The sequence below is a fragment of the Alligator mississippiensis genome, chromosome 14, assembly GCF_030867095.1.
Source record: "Alligator mississippiensis isolate rAllMis1 chromosome 14, rAllMis1, whole genome shotgun sequence".
NCBI classification, from domain to species: Eukaryota; Metazoa; Chordata; order Crocodylia; family Alligatoridae; genus Alligator; species Alligator mississippiensis.
Window position 1 is genome coordinate 32,168,848 of NC_081837.1, and position 24,700 is coordinate 32,193,547.

A 24,700-nucleotide genomic window follows, 5' to 3' on the forward strand; every position below is an offset into this window, starting at 1 on the left:
TAGGCCCAGCACGTGATGTGATCAGCCCCTCTGAGACCTGGCAAACCTGTGCCAGTGTTGGCCAACTTCTCCTCCTTCCCATCCCTTCTTCAAGCAAGCACTACAATAAATATATTAGATTTTTAAATGGGGTGCTACTTAATTATGGTGGCCATCATAGAGGTTCAATCCAGTTGTCTTCTGTCCTGTATTGATATGAAACCGGACGCCTTTATGTCTTCTATTTTTCTCTTAAGTAGAGGACATAAAGGCATCTGGTTTTGTATCAATAGAGGACAGAGGACAATTGGACTGTCCTCTATGATGGCCACCCTATACTCAATTCACAAAGGTGATGAAGGGTGCTTTGAGTCCAAAAAGACTAAAAGCCACTGAGCTAAACAAACCAGTTCAAGGGTGTCAACTTTGGCTGACTTGTAGGCCCCTGCCATGTGTTACATATATTTTGCAATTAACTGGTTAATTGTGCAGTAAATTTAGACTAGCTATACATGCAAAGTAACACTATCCACACATCTGAAGTAATTATCATGCTATAAAAATGTCCATCCAGCTATGAAAAGAGACAACCAGCTACAAAATTAGGGCCTGAAAATATGTAACAACTTTATAGCTGGTTTCTTGCCAGCTTTCAGCTGAACATGGGGCAGGGCCCTTACTAGTACTTTCATGCAAGAGGCTGTGCTAGACTTGCTGCTTTGAGCAATGGATGGTGCAGACTTCTGCACAGCACAGCTAATGGAGCATGACTTGGTAGGAGAGGCATTTATTTTTGCAGAAAGAAGACACTATAGGAGTGATGCATGTTTTTGCTCTTTGTCGCTGTTAATTGCCATGTGTTTTCATGGCTGGCCTCGGCTGGGAGGTTTCCAGAAAGGATCCGCTTTCTAAGGAATCCAGTATACTCCTTCTCCTTTTATTTAGAAAGGTGATTAGAAAGAAGTTGCTTTTGTTTTATTGATGTTTGTATTATAGGATGTTTCAGTGACAACCACTGAGACCAGGACTGCAGTGCCTCAAGACCAGATTAGGAGAGGCCCTCCCTTTCCCAACAAAACTTAAACAGAAAAGTCAGATAAAAAGTGTGAGGGGAAACCAAGGCAGAGGGAGGCAAAGTGACTTGCCCAGTGTTCCCCAACAAGAGACAAATAAATACCCCCCACTCCACAAGATCTTCTGAGGCCCTTTATCATAGAATCATAGGGAAGTAGGGCTGGAAGGGATCTTCAAAAGTCATCTATTCAAGCCCCTGCCAAAAGCAGGATCATCCTTATAACAAGAAGTCCTTTTTTAAGTACATAGGGGTAAAAAGAAGGTGCCAAATAATGTGGGGCCTCTGCAGGACATGCTTGGTAATCTGGTGGTAGCACCAGATGACAAAACTAATCTCTCTAACAGATTCTTTGCTTCCGTTTTTCTGAGCAGGGACAGGGACATCCGCCCCCACTGGGATCCCGGACGGACCCAGGGAAGGTGCAGCCGAGCCCAGAGTCAATGAGGACTTAGGGAACTTCTGGAGGGACTAGACATGTTCAAATCAGCAGGTCCTGGCAATCTCCACCCCAGAGTGCTTAGGGAACTGGCAGAGGTCATTGCAGGACCCCGGCACAGCTTTACAAGCACTCATGGTGCTCTGGCGAGGTGCCTGATGACTGGAAAAGGGCTGTGGTCTGCATTTTAAAAAAAGGGAGGAAAGAGGACCCAGGAAACTATAGGCCTGTTAGTCTTACCTCGGTCCTGGGGAAGATCTTTGAGAAAATTATCCAGGAGCACATCTGCAAGGGACCAGCAGGGGAGATTATGCTTAGGGGCAGCCAGCATGGGTTCATTCAAGGCAGGTCCTGTCAGACCAACCTGGTGGTCTTCTATGGCCAGATCACAAAATCCTTGGATGCAGATGTCACAGTGGATGTAGTCTTTCTGGACTTCAGGAAGGCCTTTGACACTGTCTCTCACCCCATTCTCATTAAGAAATTAGGTGACTGTGGTGTCAATACCTACAGTCAGATGGATCGCAAATTGGCTGGAGGGCCGCACCCAGAGGGTGGTGGTGGGTGGGTCATTTTTGACCTGGAAGGATGTGGGCAGTGGGATTCCCCAGGGCTCGGTCCTCGGGCCTGCACTGTTCAACATCTTCATCAGTGATTTGGACGAGGGGGTGAAAAGCACCTTGTTCAAGTCTGCAGATGACACTAAGATGTGGGGAGAAGTGGGCATGCTAGAAGAGAGGGACAGGCTACAACTACATCTCAACAGGTTACAGAGGTGGGTGGATGAGAATAAGAAGGGTTTCGACACTGACAAGTGCAAGGTATTGCACCTGGGGAGGAAGAACCAGCAGCATACCTTCTCCCTTCTCGTCAGTGCAGAGGCAGAAAAGGATCTTGGAATCATTATTGAGTCTAAGATGAACATGGGCCGCCAATGTGGGGATGCAGTTAGGAAAGCTAACTGCACCTTGTCATGCATCCACAGATGCATCTCGAGCAGGTCCAAGGAGGTGATTCTTCCCCTCTATGAGACATTGGTCAGGCCGCAGTTGGAGTACTGCATCCAGTTCTGGGCACCGCACTTCAGGAGGGGTGTGGACAACATGGAGAGGGCCACTCGCATGATCAGGGGGCAGCAGGGTAGGCCCTATGAGGGGAGGCTACGGGACCTGAACTTGTTCAGCCTCCACAAGAGAAGGCTGAGAGGGGATCTGGTGGCCATCTACAAACTGGCCAAGGGGGACCAGCAGGCAATGGGTGAGTCCCTGTTCCCCCAAGCACTACCGGGGGTAACAAGGAACAATGGCCATAAGTTGACTGAGAGTAGATTCAGGAAAACCAGCATATAATTTCTGCCCATTTCTGTTTCTAGGCACTTGGGAAACACCCCGCCCCCTCCCTCCCAAAACCACTTTTTTTAATATTGTAACACATCTTTGGGCACTTAAAAATGTCATAGCTGTTTCTTCTGCGGACTATGAGTACTTGGAATATCATAGCAGCTGCAACTCAGAACAGGCGTTGGGTACAATTTTTCAGTGGAAATTTACTTTGGCAAAAAATGTAGATTCAACAACCCAAGCGTTCTGTGAATTTCTTTCAGTTTCAGAGTTGTTTGGAGGAAGAAAACCCTCAAAACTGAAAAAAATTGAAGATGTTCATTGCAACACATTTTAAATAAGATGTGCTGATTTCCGATTCAAAACAACTTCAATATCCTTAAATTTTATTTTTTTAAATATTTATTGTTTTACAAAATTAAAACATTTTAAAAAAATCTAATCCATAATAAAAAAACATTTATTTTTCAAGCGGCTGCAAATTTCAAAGTATTTGCGGGGGAAGGGGTGGGGGGGTGTTTGGTGTGTGTGTGTGTGTGTGTGTGTGTGTGTGTGTGTGTGCGTGCGGTGGGGGAATAGATATTATTGTTATGCTATAGAACTGCTACCAAACCAAAAACCTGATTATTCACTTAGCTCTACTGAAATCTCAGGTCATCTTGATCCAAAAAAGCTATGCCCGACTATTTGAACTAAACAAAAATTGACATTGTCTATTAGGAGAAGTCCTTTGATGCACAATTGAACAGTTCTGTGTTGCATCCAGCAGAGCGGTGGTCCATCTCTTTCTCTCATTGCCACTCCCAGCCATTAGACTATGTTGGCAAATCTGTTTCAGGCTTGAACCCAGAGGCATAACTAGGAAGTCTGGTGTCCTGAGCAGCGGTAGAGGCCAGGTTGGCGGTGGTGGTGGCCACCATTCTTGTGCCCCCTCTAAGTCGGTGCCGGAGGCTGGTGCCCTGCTTGTCCACCCCTAGTACCTGGATTACCGCCACTACCATCAGATCCAGAACCAGAAAATACAGTTTGCTAAATTAACCCTTCTAACTTCACAGAAGTCTGGCAAAAAGTTAAGGTTAGATTTCTACCCAAACCTGTTCTGTCTGCCCCGGTCTTCTAAAAAGAAGCAGAACGAAGAGCAGCATTTGAAACTAGCTAGCTAAATTTTGGCTCTGTCTCAAGGGGTTTCTTGGCTTTATAGCTTTCATTTCTTCAATCTAACGTGGTTCATAGGAGGAGTCAGTTTTATGTGCATTTCTGTGCTTTATCAAAAATGCATCTGTGGAAATTCCCTTTGGTTGTAGGTGAACACAAAACTAATGTGTTTAGTACAGTGTATTATGTGATATAGAGTAGGGACCACTCCAATCCTAACTGGTCTTCTACTTTGCCTTCTACCCTCTGCCCTGCGCTCCTTGCCTGATCTGCTACTCTGTTTTCTGCTCCCTGCCCCTGCTTGTCCCTTCCCTTCTGCCACATGCCACACAGTGGCTGCCCATGGTGCTTGAATTGTGTGCCACAGGTTGGCCACCCCTGTTATCGAGTTTTTCAGATTCAGTCACTGGTCAGCTTTTCAGGTCAGTCACTGGTAAACAAGGCATGCAGAGCTGAAACTCAAGCTTTGTAGAAGCCCGCTTGCATGTAACTTCAGCATTTTTCCAACTTTTTGAGTTGGTCTAATAAAAGATAATGGGTTTACCCAACGAACCCCGTCTGCTTATGTCTTTAGACCAACATGGCTGCAGCCTACACCCCTGTAACTTTGGTAAACACCTTTTTTGTATGTAGCCTTGCTGTTTCATATATTGTGGCAATGACTGTATTGCCACAAAGCTCAGTCTCATACATCTAGTTGTGTTCCCCTCTTGGACATTCATCTGACTTCTGTATTGGGTCCCAACCGCTGGGTCCAATGTGTGGCAAGGCACCAGAGTTTAGGTACAGTCTCAAGATATGGATCCTCTGTCCGGCACTTCCTGCTAGGAGCTCAGGCCTGAATCCTGACTGCCTGTCCCCTGAGACTAGTGTTGACTTTCTCAGACCCCCCTGTAGCTTAAACATGATCTCTGCCAGAATCCTAGCCACACTGGGCTTCTAGCTATGACTCAGCCCTACAGGGGCACGTGATAGCCGCAAGTGCATAATGGATATGCACACACGCACACACTAACTTGTTTCATACAATGTGTCTGAAACTACTGTTACTCTTGACTTAATAGCAAGAGACTCATACAGACCTAAATAGGCAGAGGCAGATTTGAAACTAAGGTCTGCAGGCATTTCCCTGTCTCGGTTCCCTTATCGCTGCTGCATTCTGTAGGCTGAGATCAGGGTTTTGAGGGAGGTCTAAGATATTCCTGTGCAGCTCCTGGTTTGTCTTCTCAACTGTGGAGTGTTTCCAACTCAGCTCCCATTCCCTGGATGTCGTTGGCCCTGCAGCTAAACTGGTCCTCCTATCGTGGATGCCTGCTCCTTCTCCTTTCCTGCTTCTTCTTGTGCCTTGCTCCAGGGCTCCTGCATTGCCCTGAGAGTCTGTATAAATAGATCATCCTACCCTATCTCTGGCTTGCTTCTAGTATGTCTCCACTGCTCCAAGCCCATTTCCCTGTACATAAATCTGCCCAAACTGGTTTGCCAAAGCCAGGATGGGGCACTTGGCAAAGGCTTGGCATGTAAGCTTGCATGTACAGCTGTGTACAAACCAAACCGTGAAATCCCCAGGGATCTCGAACCAGCCATTCCCCCTAGCTCTTCAATCCCCATGAACGTGAGGGAGTGGCATCCAATGTCTTTTTCTTACTACTGGCCCTATTCTGCCTCCTCAGACCTCCCTAAAGATGATATAGTAGCAGAGCTGGGGGATGTGTAGAGAGTGTCCAGTACTCTTTTCAAGTGAATGAATAACTGTGGACTGACAGTCTTCAGAGTCCTTCCTTTTGCCTGTCTCCAGCAGCCTGAATTATGATGAAAGGTCCCCTGAAGGGCACACTTTAGCTCTGCCAGAATGAAAAGGCTGTGTAAAACCAGAGAGCTTCAGGGATGAGAGATAAGGGCGCCATGAAGGGAAAGTTTCCTGTAAGGACTGGCACCTCGCGCTTGGCTTCCAGAGGGAGTTGTTGCTCTTTTGGATCCCATCTCGGAAGCTCTGGGATTCATCAAACAAGTTCTGTCACTTGTTTATGGGAAGGGAGGAACTGGGTGATGGTGCAGGAATCCTGCAGCACCAGAAAGCTTGGGGGAAACCTGGATACATGAGCCAGGAAACAGTGGCAAATTCTCCCTGGCTCTTCCCCCAAAACTCCCTGCCCCACACATCCTTTCAGGGCTTCCCTGTGAGCCATGGAAGGGGTAATTAGATGAGGCAGTTTCATGACATAGGAGCAGTTCCCATTTACATTGAAAATGCTTTCCCTGGATTGGGCTCTTGGACCAATCTCATGCACCAGATCTAGCCTATGGACTGACCCCACACCACTTAACTGGCCTGCAGTCCAGAAAGGTTGGGCATCACTGCTGCAGAGGGCCTTTCTGCCAACTCTATCTTGACCAGCAGAGTAGTAAGATTGAGTGAAAAATTTTGGATAAATGACTTATTCACCACACAATGCACTTCTGGGCCTGCTGGTTCTGATTTTCATTTTCAACCCACGTATCCAAACCAAATTTGCCAGAATTAATTTTTTAAAATATTTAAGAAGGGAAAGGAAACGGCTTCTGTTGACTGGGGGAAAATGTTCACATTTATGTGGAGCTCCATCCTTGGCAGAGCTGTACCGTATGGTGGAGCTTTAGCACACCTGAAAGTCCACCCCTATTGGGCACATCTACACATGCAATTAATGTGACTGTATATACTCCAGCTCAGTTTGAGCTGGAGTAAATCTAATCCCAATGTCACCATCTACATGTGCATTTAAGTAAATGTGCATAAAAAAGCAAGGGTAACATCGGACCCCTGCTGAACCAAATGGGACAACTGATAACAGACACCCAGGAAAAAGCCAACCTGCTTAATGGGTACTTTATGTCAGTCTTTTGTCAGCCCAAAGGGACCGCTCTGCCTAGCATGACATGGGACGGCCAGAGTGAGGGCGTATTTATATCCATCATCAGTGTAGATCTAGTAAAGGAACACCTTGAGAGGCTGGACACCTTCAAGTAAGCTGGTCCTGACAGATTACACCCTAGAGTACTCAAGGAGTGGGCAGGTGTCATGGCCCAACCATTGGCAAAAATATTCAAAAATTCGTGGTGCTCAGGTGAAGTACCTAAAGACTGGAAGAAGGCCAGTGTGGTACCCATCTTCAAGAAAGGGCGGGAAGTAGATCCTGGGACTTGCAGGCCAATCAGCTTGACCTTAATCCCCAGTAAGATTCTGGAGAAAATTGTCAAAGAGACCCTTCTTGATAAGCTGGCTGATAGCAACATCCTGAGGGATACCCAGCATGGGTTTGTCATGGGTAGGTCTTGCCTGACCAATCTCATCTCCTTCTACAACCAGGTGACCTATCACCTGGACAAGGGAGAAAAGATTGACATCATATATCTGGGCTTGAAAAAAGCCTTTGATCTGGTATCCCACAACCTCCTCATGGAAAAATTGGCCAACTGTGGCCTTAGCTACACCACAGTCTGATGGATGAGTAATTGGCACCGAGGTCAGACCCAGAGAGTTGTGGTCGATGGCAGCAAATCATTATGGCACTCCGTGACCACTGGTGTCCCCCAAGGCTCTGTCTTCAGACTGGTTCTCTTTAACATCTTTATCAACAGTGTGGACATTGGTATCAGAAACTCACTGGCCAAGTTCGCCGATGACACTAAGCTTTGGGGTATAGCGTCCACACCTGAGGAGAGGCTAGTGATCCAGGCTGGCTTGGATAAGCTTAGTAAGTGGGTGGATACAAACCTGATGACGTTCAATACCGATAAATGCAAGGTACTCTACCTTGGGGGGGAAAAAAAACCCGCAGCATGCTTATAGGCTTGGCAGTGCTACGCTTCCTAGCACCACAGATGAAAGAGACTTGGGAGGTCATGATTGACCATAAGATGAACATGAGCCACGAATGCGATGTTGCAGCTGGTAAAGCAAACAAAACCCTGGCTCGCATCCATAGACGCTTTTCAAGTAAATCTCAGGATGTCATCCTACCACTGTACTTGGCCTTGGTAAGGCTGCAGCTGGAGTACTGCGTCCAATTCTGGGCTCCACAATTCAAGAAGGATGTCGAGAAGCTTGAGAGAGTCCAGAGGAGAGCCATGCACATGTTCAGAGGGCAGGAAAACAGGCCTTATGAAGACAGGCTGAGAGCCATGGGACTCTTCAGCCTGGAAAAGTGCAGAGTCGGGGGGACCTGGTGGCTGCTTAAAAGTACTTAAGGGGTGTACATTAGTATCTGGGAGAATGTCTGTTCACCAGAGTGCTGCAAGGGAAAACAAGGACCAACGGTCATAAACTCCTCCAAGACCATTTTAGGCTGGACATAAGAAAACATTTCTTTACTATCTAAGCCCCCAAGACCTGGAATAGACTCCCTCCAGAAGTGGTGCAGGCACCTACTCTGGACTCATTCAAGAAACCTTTGGATGCTTATCTTGCCGGGATCCTTTGACCCTAGCTGACTTCCTGGCCCTGGGGCAGGGGGCTGGATTTGATGATCTTTAAGGTCCCTTCCAGCCCTAACGTCTATGAAATCTATGAAATGCAGGAATTTCCTATTTGGCAACACAGTAAATTAGTCTACTGCGCCTAATTGCCATGCATGTGTAGATGGAGACGCTTTACTGTGCGGCAGAGTAGGCTGTTGCGCAGTAAAGTATCTTGTGTAGATGTGCTCATTATCATCTGACTCCAATTCAGATACAGCACAAGCCTCCAGGCATGTGGAGTCCTCAGCAGAACCCGCTCTTAGGATGCAACGTCTCTGTTCCACTGCCGGTTCTGGTCACTGAAGCCACCATAGTATGGCGCTATGGACAGACATTAGCTCATCTGAGGGGCTGAACAAAAGCACGGTGCTGCTGGAAGGTGGGTCTGCCACTTTTGGTTTAGGAGGTAGCTGCCAAATTATAAGCAGTTTATGCTGGTATCAGCCCATGGCTGTTCCTCCTGATTTACAGTGAACTGATCAAGGAGAAACAGGACCATTTAGCAATGGGCACTCACCTTCCAAAACACCGGCTGCGTAGCTCTAGGTACCAAAGGGTCAGCATGTGCTGGAACGCTGGATTGCAGGGGAGGTGATCAGGTTATTTTCTAGATCTGCTTTTGCTTCACTGTATGAGCAGCAGGCCTTGGGCAAGTCACCTCCCTTTCTGTACGTAGCATGGGAGTCCTTGGAGGGGGCTGGGATGCCCCTTTAGTCAACATCTGTGCCCAGCACGCTGGGGTCCAGATCTTGGTTACAGCTTCAAGATGCCGTGGTAATAACTGGCCAGGCAAAGACAGGCCCTACAGTCAACTCAGCAATCTTTGTCTGTCTGTCTGCAATAACTTGTGAATGTGGCAGTCAATTAAATCCAAAATGTCACAGCGTCTAGTGTTTGGTGGCTAGGACCCTATTGATTTTGGTCGACTCAAAAGGGGAAAAAGTAGCTAGCAGAACTAGCAGCATCAGCTACCTGTATAGATGTAATTAGCTCAAAGAACTAGTCGATGGTGCTGTTAGTTTCTTGTAACAGAGTAGTTTCTAGCCTTTGCTGACCCTTGGGCCACAGCACTGAGCAAGTAACATGCTGCAAGCCAACCTCAGTTAAACGTTTCAATTTCCAGTGGCCCTGACCAGTGATGGAGGGTCCCATGGGCAGCACCTTGCCAATGAGTACAGGGTTGGGGGGACCACTTCTCTAGCATAACACCCTTATCTCAGCTCTGATCCTTTTAAGGGAGCAGGACACTGACACCCCAGGTCCAAGACTGAGTTTCTTAGACAGACAGAAGGGGGAAAGGCATGAAAGGGGAGCATGGGAAACCCTGTTATGGAAAAAGGAGAGGATGGGGGACACAAAGTCCCTGGAACAAGGTAAAGGGAACAGGGGGGAGCACACAGGGAGGTGTGGGAGAGAGAAAGAGATACGCAGAGGCTGTGGTGCATGCAGGGAGCTTGGTTTATGGAAGGCACGTTGTGTGACCCTCTAGTGGTAGTAAGAGGTCATTCAGGCCATCCTAATGACCTGTGATGACCACTACATGTGCGGTCAATGCCATAGCAGATAGCAGCATGTGACTGATGGGAATGGTAGGTTTGTGTCTGATGATGAGTTTCCTTGACCTGTGGCCCCAGCAGGGTTGATGTTAGGAGACAGCAGGGTCATGGCCACTCGTTGTGCCGTTAATCCCTGAGTTCTGTCCCATGCGGCCTAGGGTGCCTGTGCTGGCGTGTGCATTTTGGAGTGGCCTGTGTGGTCCCCAAGAGCTGGATGCAGGCCTTTTCCCTCAGTCCACAGCTGAAGGCCCTGAATGCATTGCATTGACCTGGTTCAGATTGTTAATCTTACAACACGAGGAGGATACTTCAGATCCTTTTGGATAAGGTTGCATGGTCCCCTAACATGGTTGAAGCATGTGCCTGTGACAGACCAGCCATGCCCTAAGGACCCAAGTCTTTTTATAGGCCTTGCACGATTACTGGGCTCCCTGTACATCCAGGTGCTGTGTACAGGCGCTTTTCTCTTTCTAGCCCGACTTGCCTTAACCTAGGCCCCCTCTCCATCTTGTTTGCTTTATTATTATGCCTCAATTCATGGATAGTGCAGTGGGGAGAGTGGATTAGAGAGCAGATGTGGGAGCAGGGAGAAAAGGGGATGATAAAACACCATAGAGGCCAATCCACAGCAGATATAATTTGGCCTTGATCTGCTACTGATTAGGTGGAGCTGAACCAATTTACATCAGCTGAAAATCTGTCCCCATCTTCTTCACCATGGGAGCCAAAGCAGAACTTTCCTTGATGTGCCTACAGGTGAAAGGGGCTTACACTGCCTGGCTCTGCTCTAACACTGCACAGCAAAAAGGCCTGGTTCCCTTCTTACCTCAATTAGCTTTTCTCTGCTGGTTTTAAGAGAGACACTTGATTTACACTTGGGTGATCAGGGTTGGGGAGAATGGCAAATCCAATGGGGTTACCCCAACTTATACATGGGAGAGGGTAAGGATCAATCTCAGTGGAGTTTCTATCCATTCTCACCTAAGTAATGAAAGGAGCTCCAGGTGCAGCAGAGTTACCCCTCATCGATAACAGTATGAGTGAGAGGGGAATTGGGGTTTGCAGGTCAGGGTAGATGTAATTCTTCACTATCGTATGTCAGCATGAATTATGTTTTGTGCGTATCCTCCATGGGGTACAGACCGAGGGCACATCCCCATGGCAGCATGCAGTGCTAGGGGGCCCTACTATGAAACACGTCCCACCCTTTTACGCTCTGCATGAACCATGTGCTGAAAAATGTCATGTAGCTGCCTTCTGGCCTGTGCCCAGTCCTGCCCTCAGGTCTCAGGCTTGGGTGCAGTCCTGAGAACAGTACTGGGGGCACCCAGTTGTCTACTAACTCTGGTTATGTGACGTTTTTCAGCACATGGTGTGTGTGGAGCAGGAACAAGCGGGTGGGACATTTTCACAGGTGGACTCTCTTGGACTGTCCAGCAGGGTGTAGAAGAGTCTTAATTCTTAACTGTTTTTCCCTGTTTTAGAATAAAAGGAAAGTAGGGCTGGAAGGGACCCTTATATATCATCTTGTCCAAACTCCTACTTAAGGCAGGATCAGCCCTGACTAAACCATCCCATCCCAGTTTTACCTAGGGATAATATACTGTATCAACAGCAGCAGCAAAGGACAAAGAAACCATCACCGTGTCTCGGTGGCTGCATCTACACGAGATGCTGACTGCACCGTTGTTACTGTACAGTGATTTATTACTTGCATACACAAGTACTAAATGACTGTGCAGTAACAGGCATTACTGCTCAGTAGCATCCCCATGTGGCTTCTTGGTGATGCTGACTGCGCAGTAGCTTGTTACTGCTGCGCAGTAGTATTGCATCATGGTTCATTCCATGTGACGCTACTGTGCAGTAGTAATGATCTACTGCACAGTCAGCAACTCATGTAGACACAGCCAGTGTGTGTTAAAAGAGACATAAATGTGACTCTTTAAATGGTGAGCTGTAGAACTACAATGTGGCCAGCTACAGCAGGTCTGAATACTCTTTTCTCAGCATCAGAGCACAGCTCTCTGGTGCCTTGGCTACAGGAATGACTCTGATCTGGCTGCAGGAGCCATCTGTAAACGTAGATCTGGTTCAGTTTCTAGGTGGGGGTCGCAGAGCACAATTTATAAGCCTTTGCATGATCTCCACTGGCGCTGCTGGCACAGTTTCTCCCTAAACCCATAGCAAGTGATGTGCTGGTGTCTATGAAATGGAACAGAAAATTACAGAATAATCCTCTGCATCTATCTAGCATCATTTATGATAGGCCCCCAAGGCATCTCATAGTATTATCTAAGTCTTACTGCAACCCTGAGGAGTGGTTAAGTATTATTTCCATTTTTAGGGGACAAACAGAGATCCAAAGATGATGTGCTTTACTGTTATGCAGTGAGTCTGCAGCCAAGGGACTTGGACCTGCAAGTTCTGATCCTTAGGCTCCAGCCTAATCATTAGACCTCACTGGCTGCCAGTGTCATCCAGGAGTCCTGAGCCCCCCGTTAGATTAATTCCTGGCTACTAGCTCTCTGTTCTAACCATTAGACAATGTAGCCTTGGGATGCGAGATGAGGCTGACTGTTACACATGGCAGTGATACAGTGATGCATGGCATGCCTGCTGCTTGCATGCAGTATATTTAAGTGGGCATGTGAGTGAAGGGTGTACCCAAGAGTGCTTTGACTCTGATCTCTTAAATGGATGTTAGTAAGTCCTAATGCTGGGACCTTGGCTTCCACTAGGATGAATTTATCTTTTTTAGTACTGGTGTAGTCTGGTTTAACAATCAATTCAGTACTTAGAAGGATCAAGGTGGGAACATCAGGTCTTAAAACCAAACCCTGCATGTACCCACTACTGACTGCAGCATTGAGATGAGTGGCAATATCAGGATTTGGCCCCCAAGAATTAAGGTATTCGGGTGTAATTCCAGGCTACTCCCAGAGCAAGCTCCCAGAGAAGAATTTCCCTTCCCTGTGGCAACAGCAGATCCCCTGCGGCAAGAGTTGTTGAGGGGTGAATGGGAATATATAAATATACCCCCCCCCCCTCCATCCATCTGGCTAGTTCTAAAGCATTTTAATCCAGACCTGGAAGGGGCCCTGGCAACAGCGGTAGTGATTAGTGTGACAGACAGAGTCAGCTGGGGGTGATAGACAGGCAGCAGGCTCTGCTGTGCTCGGTGGAAAAGCCAGGGACTATTCTGGGCCCAGATAGCTGCAGGGGGCCATGCCGAGTCAGCCAAAGAGCTGGGCAGCAAGGCAGCGGGCCTAACAAAGGAGAGGCAAGGGGGGAGAAGCATCCTTTCCTGGTGCAGTTAAAGGGATTCTTTCTGCCTTCAGAAGTCTGAGAAATCTCCATTCCCTGCCAAAGACTGGAAAACACCTGATGTGGGATCTGGAGCGTGCTGCTGGTGTCGTGGGACTCTGTGTGTACAGAGAGCCAGAATCCACCGAGCACGCACAGGCATTATGTGATGCAGACAAAACTAGGGCTTGGCTTAGGTTGCAAAAGCAAAGCTGTAGCTCAGTTTCCTGCAGCTCCTAAGGCTTCCTTGACATTTACTATGTGCCTGTGCTTGGTACTTCCCCTGGGGATCCTGGGCATCAGAAACAGCCCCACTCTGACACCATTCCCCACTCTATGGTGGCTGAGAGCAGGGCTAATGCCAAATCCTTATGCCACTGTGGCACGAGCCAAAGAGGGCCCCTGAACATGGTAGCGTCAAGCATCCATTGCCATTGACATTAAGAGCCTTTATACTTCCACAGCCGCACCGAAGGGCATTAGGCTGCAGGAAATTCAAGCCCCTGGCTAGGGCTTTGGGTCTGCTTTGCCATCACATTAAGGCTGGAAGCCCTTGCTGCCAATGGCAGACCCCTCACCCCATGACAAGGGCCATTGGCCTCTGATGAGGGTTTGTCAGAGGTATGATGGTCTGTGCTAAAGAAAATTGCTGAAGTGTACTGGCTCTGCGCAGGAGGTGGGGCTGGAAAATGAATAGGTTTTAGGCCTCAAAGAGTCTTATTTAGAGCCAGTTGGATTCATGGCTGTGATTAAATTATTGAGTAGTGTACTAGGAAGTCACTCACTGTTGCTTGTATAGGCCAAACACACACCTGCTGGGGTCTTGCCCCAGACTGGCCACCCCAGCCAGGCCTTTCCTGCCGCTAGTCAGCCCCTCCACCAGGCCTCTATTTGCTCTTTAAGAGATGGATAAAGCGGAGCTGGGCCCACATGAGCAACGGAGTGTTTGTTGCAACAAATTAGAAAAGGTAAAATAACTATATCATATGCAAGACGAAAAGCATAAACTCCCTAGTATGCTGCTGCCTGTGATATTGTGTGGGTAGCAGTGGGGGATGCCAGAGAGCTCTCTCTCCCTGAAGCACCAAAGGGGCATTCTCTGGGCTTGATTTTAATGGAGATCATCAGGTTTTTCTGACTTCCACCCAAGTCAGCAATATTCTCATGGTCTCAATATTTTGACCAACAGAGGCCAACCTTTTTTGGCAGGTGTGCCACAAATTAACCCTGCACCTTCCCCAAGTGCCGCTCTGGTCCCTTTCTCCTGTCTGATCTGCTGCTCTGCTTTCTGCTCCCAGGCCTGCATTCCCTGCCCTTTTGCTGCTTTGCTTCCTGCCCTGCCTGCTTCTGTGCTTACGGGCTGGGTCTGGATTTTTATGGGCTGCATGATCCTGCAGTGCCAGGGTGATGACTTAGTACAGCTACTGGAGCCACTGCTCCGGTGCAGCTCCAGAAACCAAGGGACGAATGCAGCCACCGCTCCCCACCACCTTTTTCCTACTGTGGATTAACATCCCTAGCAACAACCAAAGGCCTTCAATTCAGTGGTGGGGAGGGCATGAATGGTGGCAGCGTTCAACCTTTGGGCTCCAGAGCCATTCAGGCCTCAATCTGGCCTCTCACGAGCCACATGCAGCCCACAGGTCACCACCTGCACAGCTGTGTTTTAGCTTATAATCATTAAAACCATTGTTCCAAGGCGTACATGGAATATGGGTTTCTAATAATGCCATCCACTCACTCATTTAATCATGAGTGGGTCCTTGGGGACTCTTCAAGGGTCAAAACTGAAGAAACCAACCTGTGGAGCATCTCAGCTAGGTCCTGGTGCGTCCCAGCACCTGCAGCCAAGCTACACTGAGGGGCTGGGTCTCACATTCATGGAAAGCAGTGGACTTTACAGTAGCAACCTCCGCATGCAGCTAACAAGTCACATACTGAAAGAGTGGAGCTGAAAGGGGGAGCTTTTTTCAAAGGAGGATCAAGTCGAGACTGCTGTACTTTCCATCTCGGCCGCAGGGCCATGTGAATCAAAGGTTCTCCCCCAACAGACCCAGGCTCTTTGCTGCATGACAGGCTGAGGTGGGTCCCAGGGCTGGCTGTGCTGCTCTCCCGATGGCATGGCATGGCCCAATGGGGACACTGGTTGATTACCTCTTCGCTAACAGTCTTTCCCTTTCTCCCCTGGTGTCTTGCAGGAGAAGATAGAATATGTCTTCCTGTTCATCTTTACCATTGAAGCCATGCTTAAGATCATTGCTTATGGGTTTTTGTTCCATGCGGATGCCTACCTCCGGAATGGCTGGAACGTGCTGGACTTCGCCATCATCTCCTTGGGGTAACGCAGGGAGCTGGTTAAGAATGCTTTGCCTAGGGCTGGAAGAGGGTCCATGGAAGTGACACTATCAAAATGCACATTTGATCCAAAGCTCATTGAAGTTGACTGGTATCTTTCTAATGACTTCCCTGGGCTTTGGGTCAAAACTGTAATAGAGTTTTCACATACAATTGATTCAGACCTTCAGCTATATGACACCCTGTCACCCCCTCAGACTAGCCTGATTTCCTGGGTTCATCGACAACCCTCCCTTTTAAGTCATTTAACATCCACAGGCCCTGCACACAGACAGGCCTGTCTATAGGACTTAAGTAGCAATTAGGCTGGTGATCTGAGGGTCCTCAGTGGTTTGGCAGGGCAGGTGGCTGAGAGGAAACTTAGGACCTGTCCCCCCACCCCCCTCCCAAAATCTAGGGAGTTTGTACGGTTTCGCCAGTGGTGAAAAACATTTTGCACAAGAGTTTGATAGCTTTGGGCTGGTCCCCCATGGGTATCACTGAATTGGTCCCTGTCAAGGGTATAAACAGGACAGAAGCAGTCAGGGCTTAACCCTAGAGGGTCACAACCAGGGGATCAGAAACAGACAAGATCACAGAAACAAGGTCCCAGCTAGAGTCAGGGGATCAGGGGTTGGCAGTCTGTAAGGGACCAAGACCTGGAGAGTTACCCGGCTGGAACCACAAGCCAGGGGGGCAAGGCACAGGGGTCATGTACAGGAGGCAGCAGGGTTGCCAATTGGAGTCCCAAGCCAAGAGGGGCTGCGGCAGACAGCTGTATGGAGCCAGGGCATGGGCAATTGCCAAACTAACCCACAAACCAGGAGCAAACTATCAGGAGACAGGGTCCAGGTGGAGTCAGGAGCCTGCAAGTCCATCTGGAGCAAAGGGATCTGTGCTGGTGTCATAGGTGGGAACCAGGAACTAACAGGCAGATATGAGGAGCAAGGTTGAACCCAGGAAGCAGGAGCCAAGGAACAGGAAGCTAGGACCAACAGCCAGGTCCTAGGACCACACAGGTAGGACCAAGTAACAAGGCATGAGAAGGCCAAGACTAGGCAGAGGCATGAATAGTGCTGGGCGCTGACAGAGCTGCTGCTTATAAGCAGGGAGCCATGCCCATGCAGGTAAACTGGGGCCAGCCAGGGGTAGTTAAGCTACTAGTAGCCAGGCCCAGACAGGTAACCAGAGCTAGCTGAGGGAAATTTAGCTTGCCTGACTCCTAGCAGCCCCTTCCTGACAAGAAGCCCAGAACAGGAAAAATGCCCTTCTGAGATGCGCTCTGTGGTTAGGGCTCAGAGAGACTTGCCTGTTGTCCATACAGTATGGCACTGCCTTTCCTTGCTTGGATGTTTGACTTTTGCATCCCTTGTGTTCTCTTCCTTTACTTTTTTTTCTTGTCCTCCACTCTCCTTCTCTCTGCCTACCTCCTCCTCTTTCCTCTTCTCTTCCCCTGTCCCAAATTCCTTTCCCCTTCTTCTTCATCTCCCCCAGGCTCTTTACCATGATGCTGGAGCAGATCAGCGTGATGCAGGGCGCACCTCCGAGTGGGAAGGGCGGCTTTGACGTCAAGGCCCTGAGAGCCTTCCGGGTGCTCAGACCTCTGCGCCTGGTGTCAGGAGTGCCAAGTGGGTGACAGCTGCCTTTCTAATGCAGGGGGGAAAGCTGGGGGGGGGGGGGGTCCTGTGTGAGGCATGGATGGGGGTTCCCATGGGAGCATGGCAGGAGGTCCAGTTGAGCAGTAAAACCTAAATGGTCCCTGCTGTGCCAGTCCCTCTCAAGCCTCCCTGAGCACCATGGCTCAGCAGGCCACAGACTTAACCCACCTGGACACAGCATTCATCAGGGCCCAGGCTGTAATGGCTGAATATTGGCGCTGTCCAGTGGCCTTTCTGAAATGGAGGTCTTCACTCTGGGCTGGTGTTCCCCACTCTCCTGGTTCGTACAAACTCATCCAAGAAACTGAGCACAGAATGAGCTATGGGAGCCTCCTGTGCCCTATGAGGCCAGGTGAGGTGGCTGATCCAGATGTACCTGCTTGGTAGGAGGGAAAGGGTTTCAGTCTTCAGGACTTTCCTTGCCACTTGTGATACAGCCCCCCACCCATCAGCATGAAATGTTCTGGGGAGGAAGAAAGCTCTGATAGAGTTGGGAGAGGGGTATGATCCCTCTCTCTGCCATTGATTTTCCACATGACCTTGGGCAAGCCCTGTCTTCTTCCTTGCCACGTGCAGCAATAGATGATCAGCTGAATGTGTATGTGAGACACTGCCTGGGCAATGATGCTGATCAGGAAGGGGGGATAGGGGCAGAGGTACGTGTGGAGATTTCACCTGCTTTTTGCTGCAGGCCTGCAGGTGGTCCTGAACTCCATCATCAAGGCCATGGTGCCCCTGTTGCACATCGCACTGCTCGTTCTCTTCATGATCATCATATATGCCATCGTTGGGCAGGAGCTGTTCAAGGGCAAGATGCATAAGACCTGCTACTACACTGGGACTGGTATGGGACATAGTGATCCACCATTGCTGGAGGGGGGGAATAGAGATGGTAAATGTGGCAGAGCCATTCAGAGGGCCCCTAAGGGGTGTCTGGAATAAAGCTACTGTTTCAGGAAGAAATCCATCCCTGTCATCACTGGTCCTGCAAGCGGCAGAATACAGCATGCCGGGGGCGTGTTTGAATGTGGCAATATGTATGACATGGTGCAAGGTGTGGCTTTGACATGATGGGGAGGAGAATATTAGGTATGGCTAGGGGTTGGGTATGAGGACCACTGTGCCTGTATGGATATGAGGTATCATGGCTGTGTGTATGACCTCAAGGCATGGCTCTAAGGCATGGTGGGGGTTGGCTGTAAGTTATTGTGGGAGACATATCACTGTAAGACATGGCACGGGCTGTGTGGTTGTCCTTTGCTCACCCAGGCTTCTGTGTGCTTCCTCAGATATCATTGCCACAGTGGGGTCGGAGAAGCCAGCCCCATGTACCAGTACTGGGCATGGGCGTCATTGCACCCTCAATGGCACGGATTGCAGAGGCGGGTGGCCAGGGCCCAACAATGGCATCACCCACTTCGATAACTTTGGGTTCGCCATGCTGACAGTGTACCAGTGCATCACCATGGAGGGATGGACTGAAGTCCTCTACTGGGTAGGTGTGGACTCAGGCCTAACTTCCTGCATGTTGAAAAGATGTTGGTGAGCTGTTTGAACCTGGAATACAAGAACATGGTGTTAAGGAGCTTGGCTGAACCTGCTTCTGAGAGGCTGAAAAGCCTGGAGCCCCTCTGATGTTAAGCTAGTCCAGAATATAGCCACAGGCACACTAGGTGAGGAATCCCTGGGGACCAGCCTACTTGTGGCCTGGCAGCTTTTGGGTGGGGATATGCATCAGCAGCATGACCCCCATCCTGCTCCTAACTGTATGAACCACACCTGTAAATCCTGAAGCCACTTCAGATGTGACATCTCTTAAGACCCATGTCCCCTGTGTAACCTGGGTCAGGTCACTCAGGGCCAGCTTCTGTTCCACCTATTAGTCACTAAAGAGTCATACCAGGAAATAGCAAGAACTTGGAGGATCAAAATCAGGGAGGCACATGTGAAAAATGAGCTGCACCCAGCGAAGGAAGTTACAAACAACAACGAGTGGTTCTGTAAGCATGTTGGCCAGAAAAAAAAAGACTAAGTAAGCTCTTGGTCCACTGTTAAATAGCCATGGGGAACTCTTAACAGAAGATGCAAAGAAGGCAGAGCTGTTCAACAGCCACTTTAGCTCAGTCTTCACAAAAATATTAAGCTTCAACTAGACAGCTAAAAAAGAGAATTTGGGTAAAGAAGGGGACAAGCTGAGGGTTGAGGTAATGAGATGTCAGTAAGAGAGCTGTTGATCAGTCTGAATGTATTTAAGTCAGCAGGGCCAGATGAACTTCATCCCAGGGTACAAAGGAACAGGATCTCAGAGCCCTTGGCAATAATATTTATTTACCAAGTCATGGGAGACAGGTGAGATACCAAAGGACTGGAAAAGGGCCAACATGGTGACCCATTTTTAAAAAAAGACAAAATAGAGCAACTGAGAATTATAGGCTGGTTAGCCTGACCTCAATACCTGGGGAGTTACTGGAGCATATTGTAAGGAAATCTATTTGCAAGCACCTGGAGGAGGAAAGGCAGATTGTGAGCTACCAGCCTGGATTGTTAAGAACAAGTCATGCCAAATAAATATGCCCTCTTTCTTCAACAAAATAACTAGTTGGGTGGGTGAAGAGAATGCAGTGAATATAGTGTATCTGGAGTTTAGGGAGGCTTTTGACAAAGTCCCACATGATGTTCTTATAAACAAGTTGCAGGACTGTGGGCTAGACAAAACTTCTACAAGATGGACAGACAACTAGCTCAATACTAGCTGTGATCAAATTTAAGCAATTATCAATGGATCCATGTCAGAATGGTAGGAGGTTTTGAGTGGAGTGCCACAGGGGCCTGTCCTGGTCTGGCGCTGTTCACTTTGGTACCCATCTCCACATACACTCTTCACAGGCAGACTGGAACTGGCCCCCAGTCTCTTGGTGCCTCATTTACCTGTTTGGAGGGTTCGGAAGTTCTTAGCTCCAGGTTCACCTTAAGTCTTTAACACCTTTTCGTTCTGTGGATGGAAACTTCATCACACTCTTTCCGGGTCAGGTGAATGACGCCATTGGAAACGAATGGCCCTGGATCTATTTTGTCAGCCTCATCCTGCTGGGCTCCTTCTTCATTCTCAACCTAGTGCTGGGTGTTCTCAGTGGGTAAGTGATGGGAGAATACACTGGCCCTCTCTTGCTGTGTCTGTGGCCCAGAAAGCAATTGCAGGAGAGTCTCCTGGAGAGTGTGTATATGCTAAAGTGTCTTGATGAGGGGTGGAAAATTGGGGACATGGTCCTTAATGATTTCTGGGATATAACAGGAGGGCCTGAGAGATTTTCCTTTCCTTTTTCTTTCCCTTTCTTTCCTGGTATCAGGGTGTGTCAGGCCTTTCCGGCTGCAGGACTTTTGGGGTGACTCAGGAGTGCACATTATGGGTTCTCGCAGCCCTTCACTGGAGGGACAGGACTGGTAGATGTTTAACAAAGAAAGATTTTCTCCCAGGAGTTAAGTAGCAGTTTACAAAAATGCGCATTGAGCAGCAAGGGAAATGGAGCTTCCTGTGAGCCTTCGAGAGCAGCAGGAACTGATCAGGGGTCTCTGCTCGGGTTAGCCCCTGCTGCTGCAACATGCATGGTCCCATTTTCCTTGCTGCTGGGCAGCAAGGGTGAGGAACTGCCTGGGAACCCCCCTGCAGGGACAGGAGTTGCTCCCCATCACACCCCATTGCTGCTTGCAGGGGGCACCCTCACCTTTGCTGCCTCACCTGGGCTGTTTTGGAATCCTGCTGGGCACTGGGGCCTTTAACGGGCACATGGGCAGTCCAGTGCTAGTAAGCGACTCTCCCATGCCAGGTCACCCAGGGGCCCTTTAAAGGACCCTGCACCCAGGCACACACCTGAAACATCCCCAGTCCATGTGGGGCAAAGGGAGCAGCACTAGTTGAGTGGTAAGGTTTCTGCCCCCACCCCTGCAGTCAGCCCACTGAAGTTGCCCTGTACCATTACCACCTGGCAGTGACAGGGACAAGGCTGTTGGCAAGTGGCTGCTTGCTGCTGGCTGGGCTGTCAGGGAAACAGATGTTCTCCCTCCTCCCTCTCACTTCCAGTAGGGGAGAGAGACCAGAGCACTGTGGAATAGTGGAGGATCTAAATAACATGCCAGACATTCAAATTAACCCATGGTAGATACCTGCCACAAAGACATTCTACATACCATGAATAACATCTCTGAAGCAAGTTTGCCATTTTTGTGGTTGATTCACTATTTTATCACATGACATGACTGTCTGGCATGTTACTACTTACTGCAAGATTAATGTGCTAATTGCACAATCAATGTAATATTTGCCAGGGACCAAAGGATAACAGGGCAATATCAGGTTATATTGTTATCAGGTCAATCTCTCTCCTATGCTATGTCATGTAATAACAAAGATAAAAGATGGAACTGATCCATTTTCAGTGTGCCCTTTCATTGAGTTAAAGAAGTCACTCCTGTCACAGCAGTTGCCGTCTGTTATCCTCCACGAAGACCAGTGAGTAGAGTGGGACATGGCACATACTTGTCAAGTCTGTTCCATGAGCATGGCCTCAATTGCATCTTCCTGTGCAGGCCCCTCTCTGCTCATCTCACACCTGCCCTTGGGTTTGTTTCAGCGAGTTTACCAAGGAGCGAGAAAAGGCGAAATCACGGGGCACGTTCCAGAAGCTGCGGGAGAAGCAGCAGCTGGAGGAGGATCTTAAGGGCTACATAGACTGGATCACACATGCTGAAGTTGTGGACAGTGTTCGGACCAGAGGAGAAGGTACTGTCCCCCTGGGCAAAGTCAGCTAGGAAGGCACAGGCCTGAGTCTCCATTAGCCTCTAGAGCGTGGTTTAATGTTCTATGAGAGGGCATGTGGCTGTTTGGGGGGAATGCCCCCATTCCTCCAACCACTGAAGGAGGAAGCCGCTCCTTTGACACTGCCCAGATTCAAGAGTCAGAAACTGCTCAGGACCTGCAGGAGCTGCGGGTGTTTGGAAAGGAATGACAGTCTTGTGGCTGCAGGCAGACCAGGGCCCCAGAGGTTCTGCCACTGATTCACTGTGTGACCTCAGGCAAGTCACGTCCTTTCTCTGGGCTTCAGTTTTCTTGTGTGTAATATGGATATAATGCTCCACTGCTTGGGGCTGACAAATTCATGGGTATGAAGGGCTTTTAGAGCTTCTGATGGGACAGGGAAAGAAAAGGAAACAGGCACTGGCAAACTCCCCTTCCCTATCACCTCCCTGTGCTCCCTGGGGAGCTGCTTGTGCTGGTATTTCCTTGGATCTTCTGGATCTTCATTTGTTCTGTGGGACATCTGACGCACCTGATGAGCTATATACACAACGGTAACTGTTCTGAACTCTGCTGCTGGTGTCCTACTCTGCACAATGGTTACAGAACTTGTCCTTCCTCCCATTTGGTTTGGTTGCACATTCTTGTACCAAAGACTCTTTCCCAGACTCAATTGCTCCTCTCAGGGAGTTCTCCAAAGAGATCCCATTGCCGGTGTGCTCCTTAGATCATTCTCTTTCCCGATGGCTCAGAGTTGGAAGCCCATTGCAGATGCACTCATGGGCTTTTTCCCCCATCTGAAGATTTCTTTGTCTTTCACAGGAATGCTGCCATTAGATGAAGGCGGCTCAGAGACAGAGAGCCTGTATGAAATTGAGGGCATGAACAAGTGGATTCTCTTCTTGTAAGTACATATTTGGCAAACCCCTGAAAGCAAACAGGCTCCAGACAGACAGCCCTGGACTCCCCTGCTCTTAGAAGTCCTATTGTGACAGCCAGTGCTTGCATGTGAAGAGGAAAAGGAGTGTGCATGTTCAGTGGAGCCCTCACAATGGTAGTTTTGTGATGTCTGTTAAAAGGCTAGCCCAGGTGAGATCCTACCCATCCTTGGGGACTGCACCTCAAATTCCTCTGCACCACTCTTCCATGCCAATGCTTTGGGAATGAATCAATGATGTCAGGAAAGAAAAGGCTGTTTCCATTGTTGAACAGGTGATGACCAAAAGGATCGTGAACAAAATCCTAGCAGGAGGCTACACAGGTTAGCTGCCATGCAGAAGGTGATTCACCTCCTGGACAGCACTCTGGGTGCAGAGGCAGGACTACTGGGTATTGCTGCCTTGACCTGCTAAAGGCTGTGGATGGATGTAATTTGTAATGGTGTTAAACAACCTGAGGGATCACGCAGTAGCTGCTGTGATCTAAAGTCTACACGCTCCTCTAATGCTGCGAAGGAGCTAAATCACTGCTCATTTAGTTTGCGGTGAAACAAGGTTGAAGTTTCGATGTTTTTGCTGCATTATGTCACTAGAGGAGCATGCAGGCATGCAGCTGACACTGATCAAACCCAGTACAACTGTTCCATCTGTCTGCTCCCTTAGTTCTCCCATCTGTTAAATGGGGACAATGATGCAGCCTTCCTACTGTTGGATTCTGCAAGTAGGAAAGGAACACAGGGAAATCCCTGGCTATACTCTGTTCTCTCCCACAGGAGACTGGGCAAGATAGGCCTACAGTCTGACCCAGTAAATGGCAGTTCTTATGCTCCTCTTGACACAGGGGAAAGGCCCTGTCACCCACACTTGGCCATGAATCAGAGACCCCAGTCTGTACCATGACCTCACAACCCAGTGGGGGATCTGAGCCGGTGCTGGTAAAGCTTCCATTTGGATAACAAGCTCTAGAGAAGAGCAGGACCCCATCCCTGTGTGGGTGACAGGGCCTTTCCCCTGTGTCAAGAGGAGCATAAGAACTGCCATTTACTGGGTCAGACTGTAGGTCTATCTTGCCCAGTCTCCTGTGGGAGAGAACAGAGTATGGCCAGGGATTTCCCTGTGTTCCTTTCCTACTTGCAGAATCCAACACTTGAGGGCTAGGAAGTTTTGATTCAGAGGCTATACCCCTAACTCCCATGCTCAATAGCTACTGCTGCCCCTTTCCTCCAAGAATCTGGCCAATCCCTTTTTGAGGATTGGTGCATTGGGACAGCTCTGCCCTCTGTGGCAGGATAGGGCTGGTTAGGGCACAGAAATAAGACCTTTTTTGGCCCCTTTCTCTAGTCGGCACTGGAGGCGGTGGAACCGCCTGTTCCGCAGGAAGTGCCGTGAAGTGGTGAAGTCCAAGTTCTTCTATTGGTTGGTGATCCTCCTCATCACCCTCAACACCCTGTCAATAGCCTCTGAGCACCACATGCAGCCAGACTGGCTGACCCACGTGCAAGGTGAGCAGGGGAGCCTGGTGTTGGGTGGGGTTCCCCAAGGACACAGAGGTCACGTACATGTGCCCACACTCACACACGCATACATTGCCTTTATGTGCACACACACATCCTTGCATATTCACACACATGCAT

The 24,700-nt window shown here is 48.9% G+C and overlaps 1 protein-coding gene across 1 annotated transcript in view; it reads left to right on the forward strand.

Annotated features, from left to right (window-relative positions):
* CACNA1S (calcium voltage-gated channel subunit alpha1 S) overlaps positions 1-24,700 on the forward strand; it is a 91,825-nt gene that overhangs the window by 18,324 nt on the left and 48,801 nt on the right. Inside the window, exons 3-10 of the mRNA XM_019492602.2 lie at positions 15,543-15,682; positions 17,173-17,306; positions 18,028-18,180; positions 18,626-18,831; positions 20,367-20,470; positions 21,965-22,113; positions 22,951-23,032; positions 24,408-24,568. Coding sequence (XP_019348147.2) covers positions 15,543-15,682; positions 17,173-17,306; positions 18,028-18,180; positions 18,626-18,831; positions 20,367-20,470; positions 21,965-22,113; positions 22,951-23,032; positions 24,408-24,568 — 1,129 coding nt within the window. The remainder of the gene's footprint in view (positions 1-15,542; positions 15,683-17,172; positions 17,307-18,027; positions 18,181-18,625; positions 18,832-20,366; positions 20,471-21,964; positions 22,114-22,950; positions 23,033-24,407; positions 24,569-24,700) is intronic.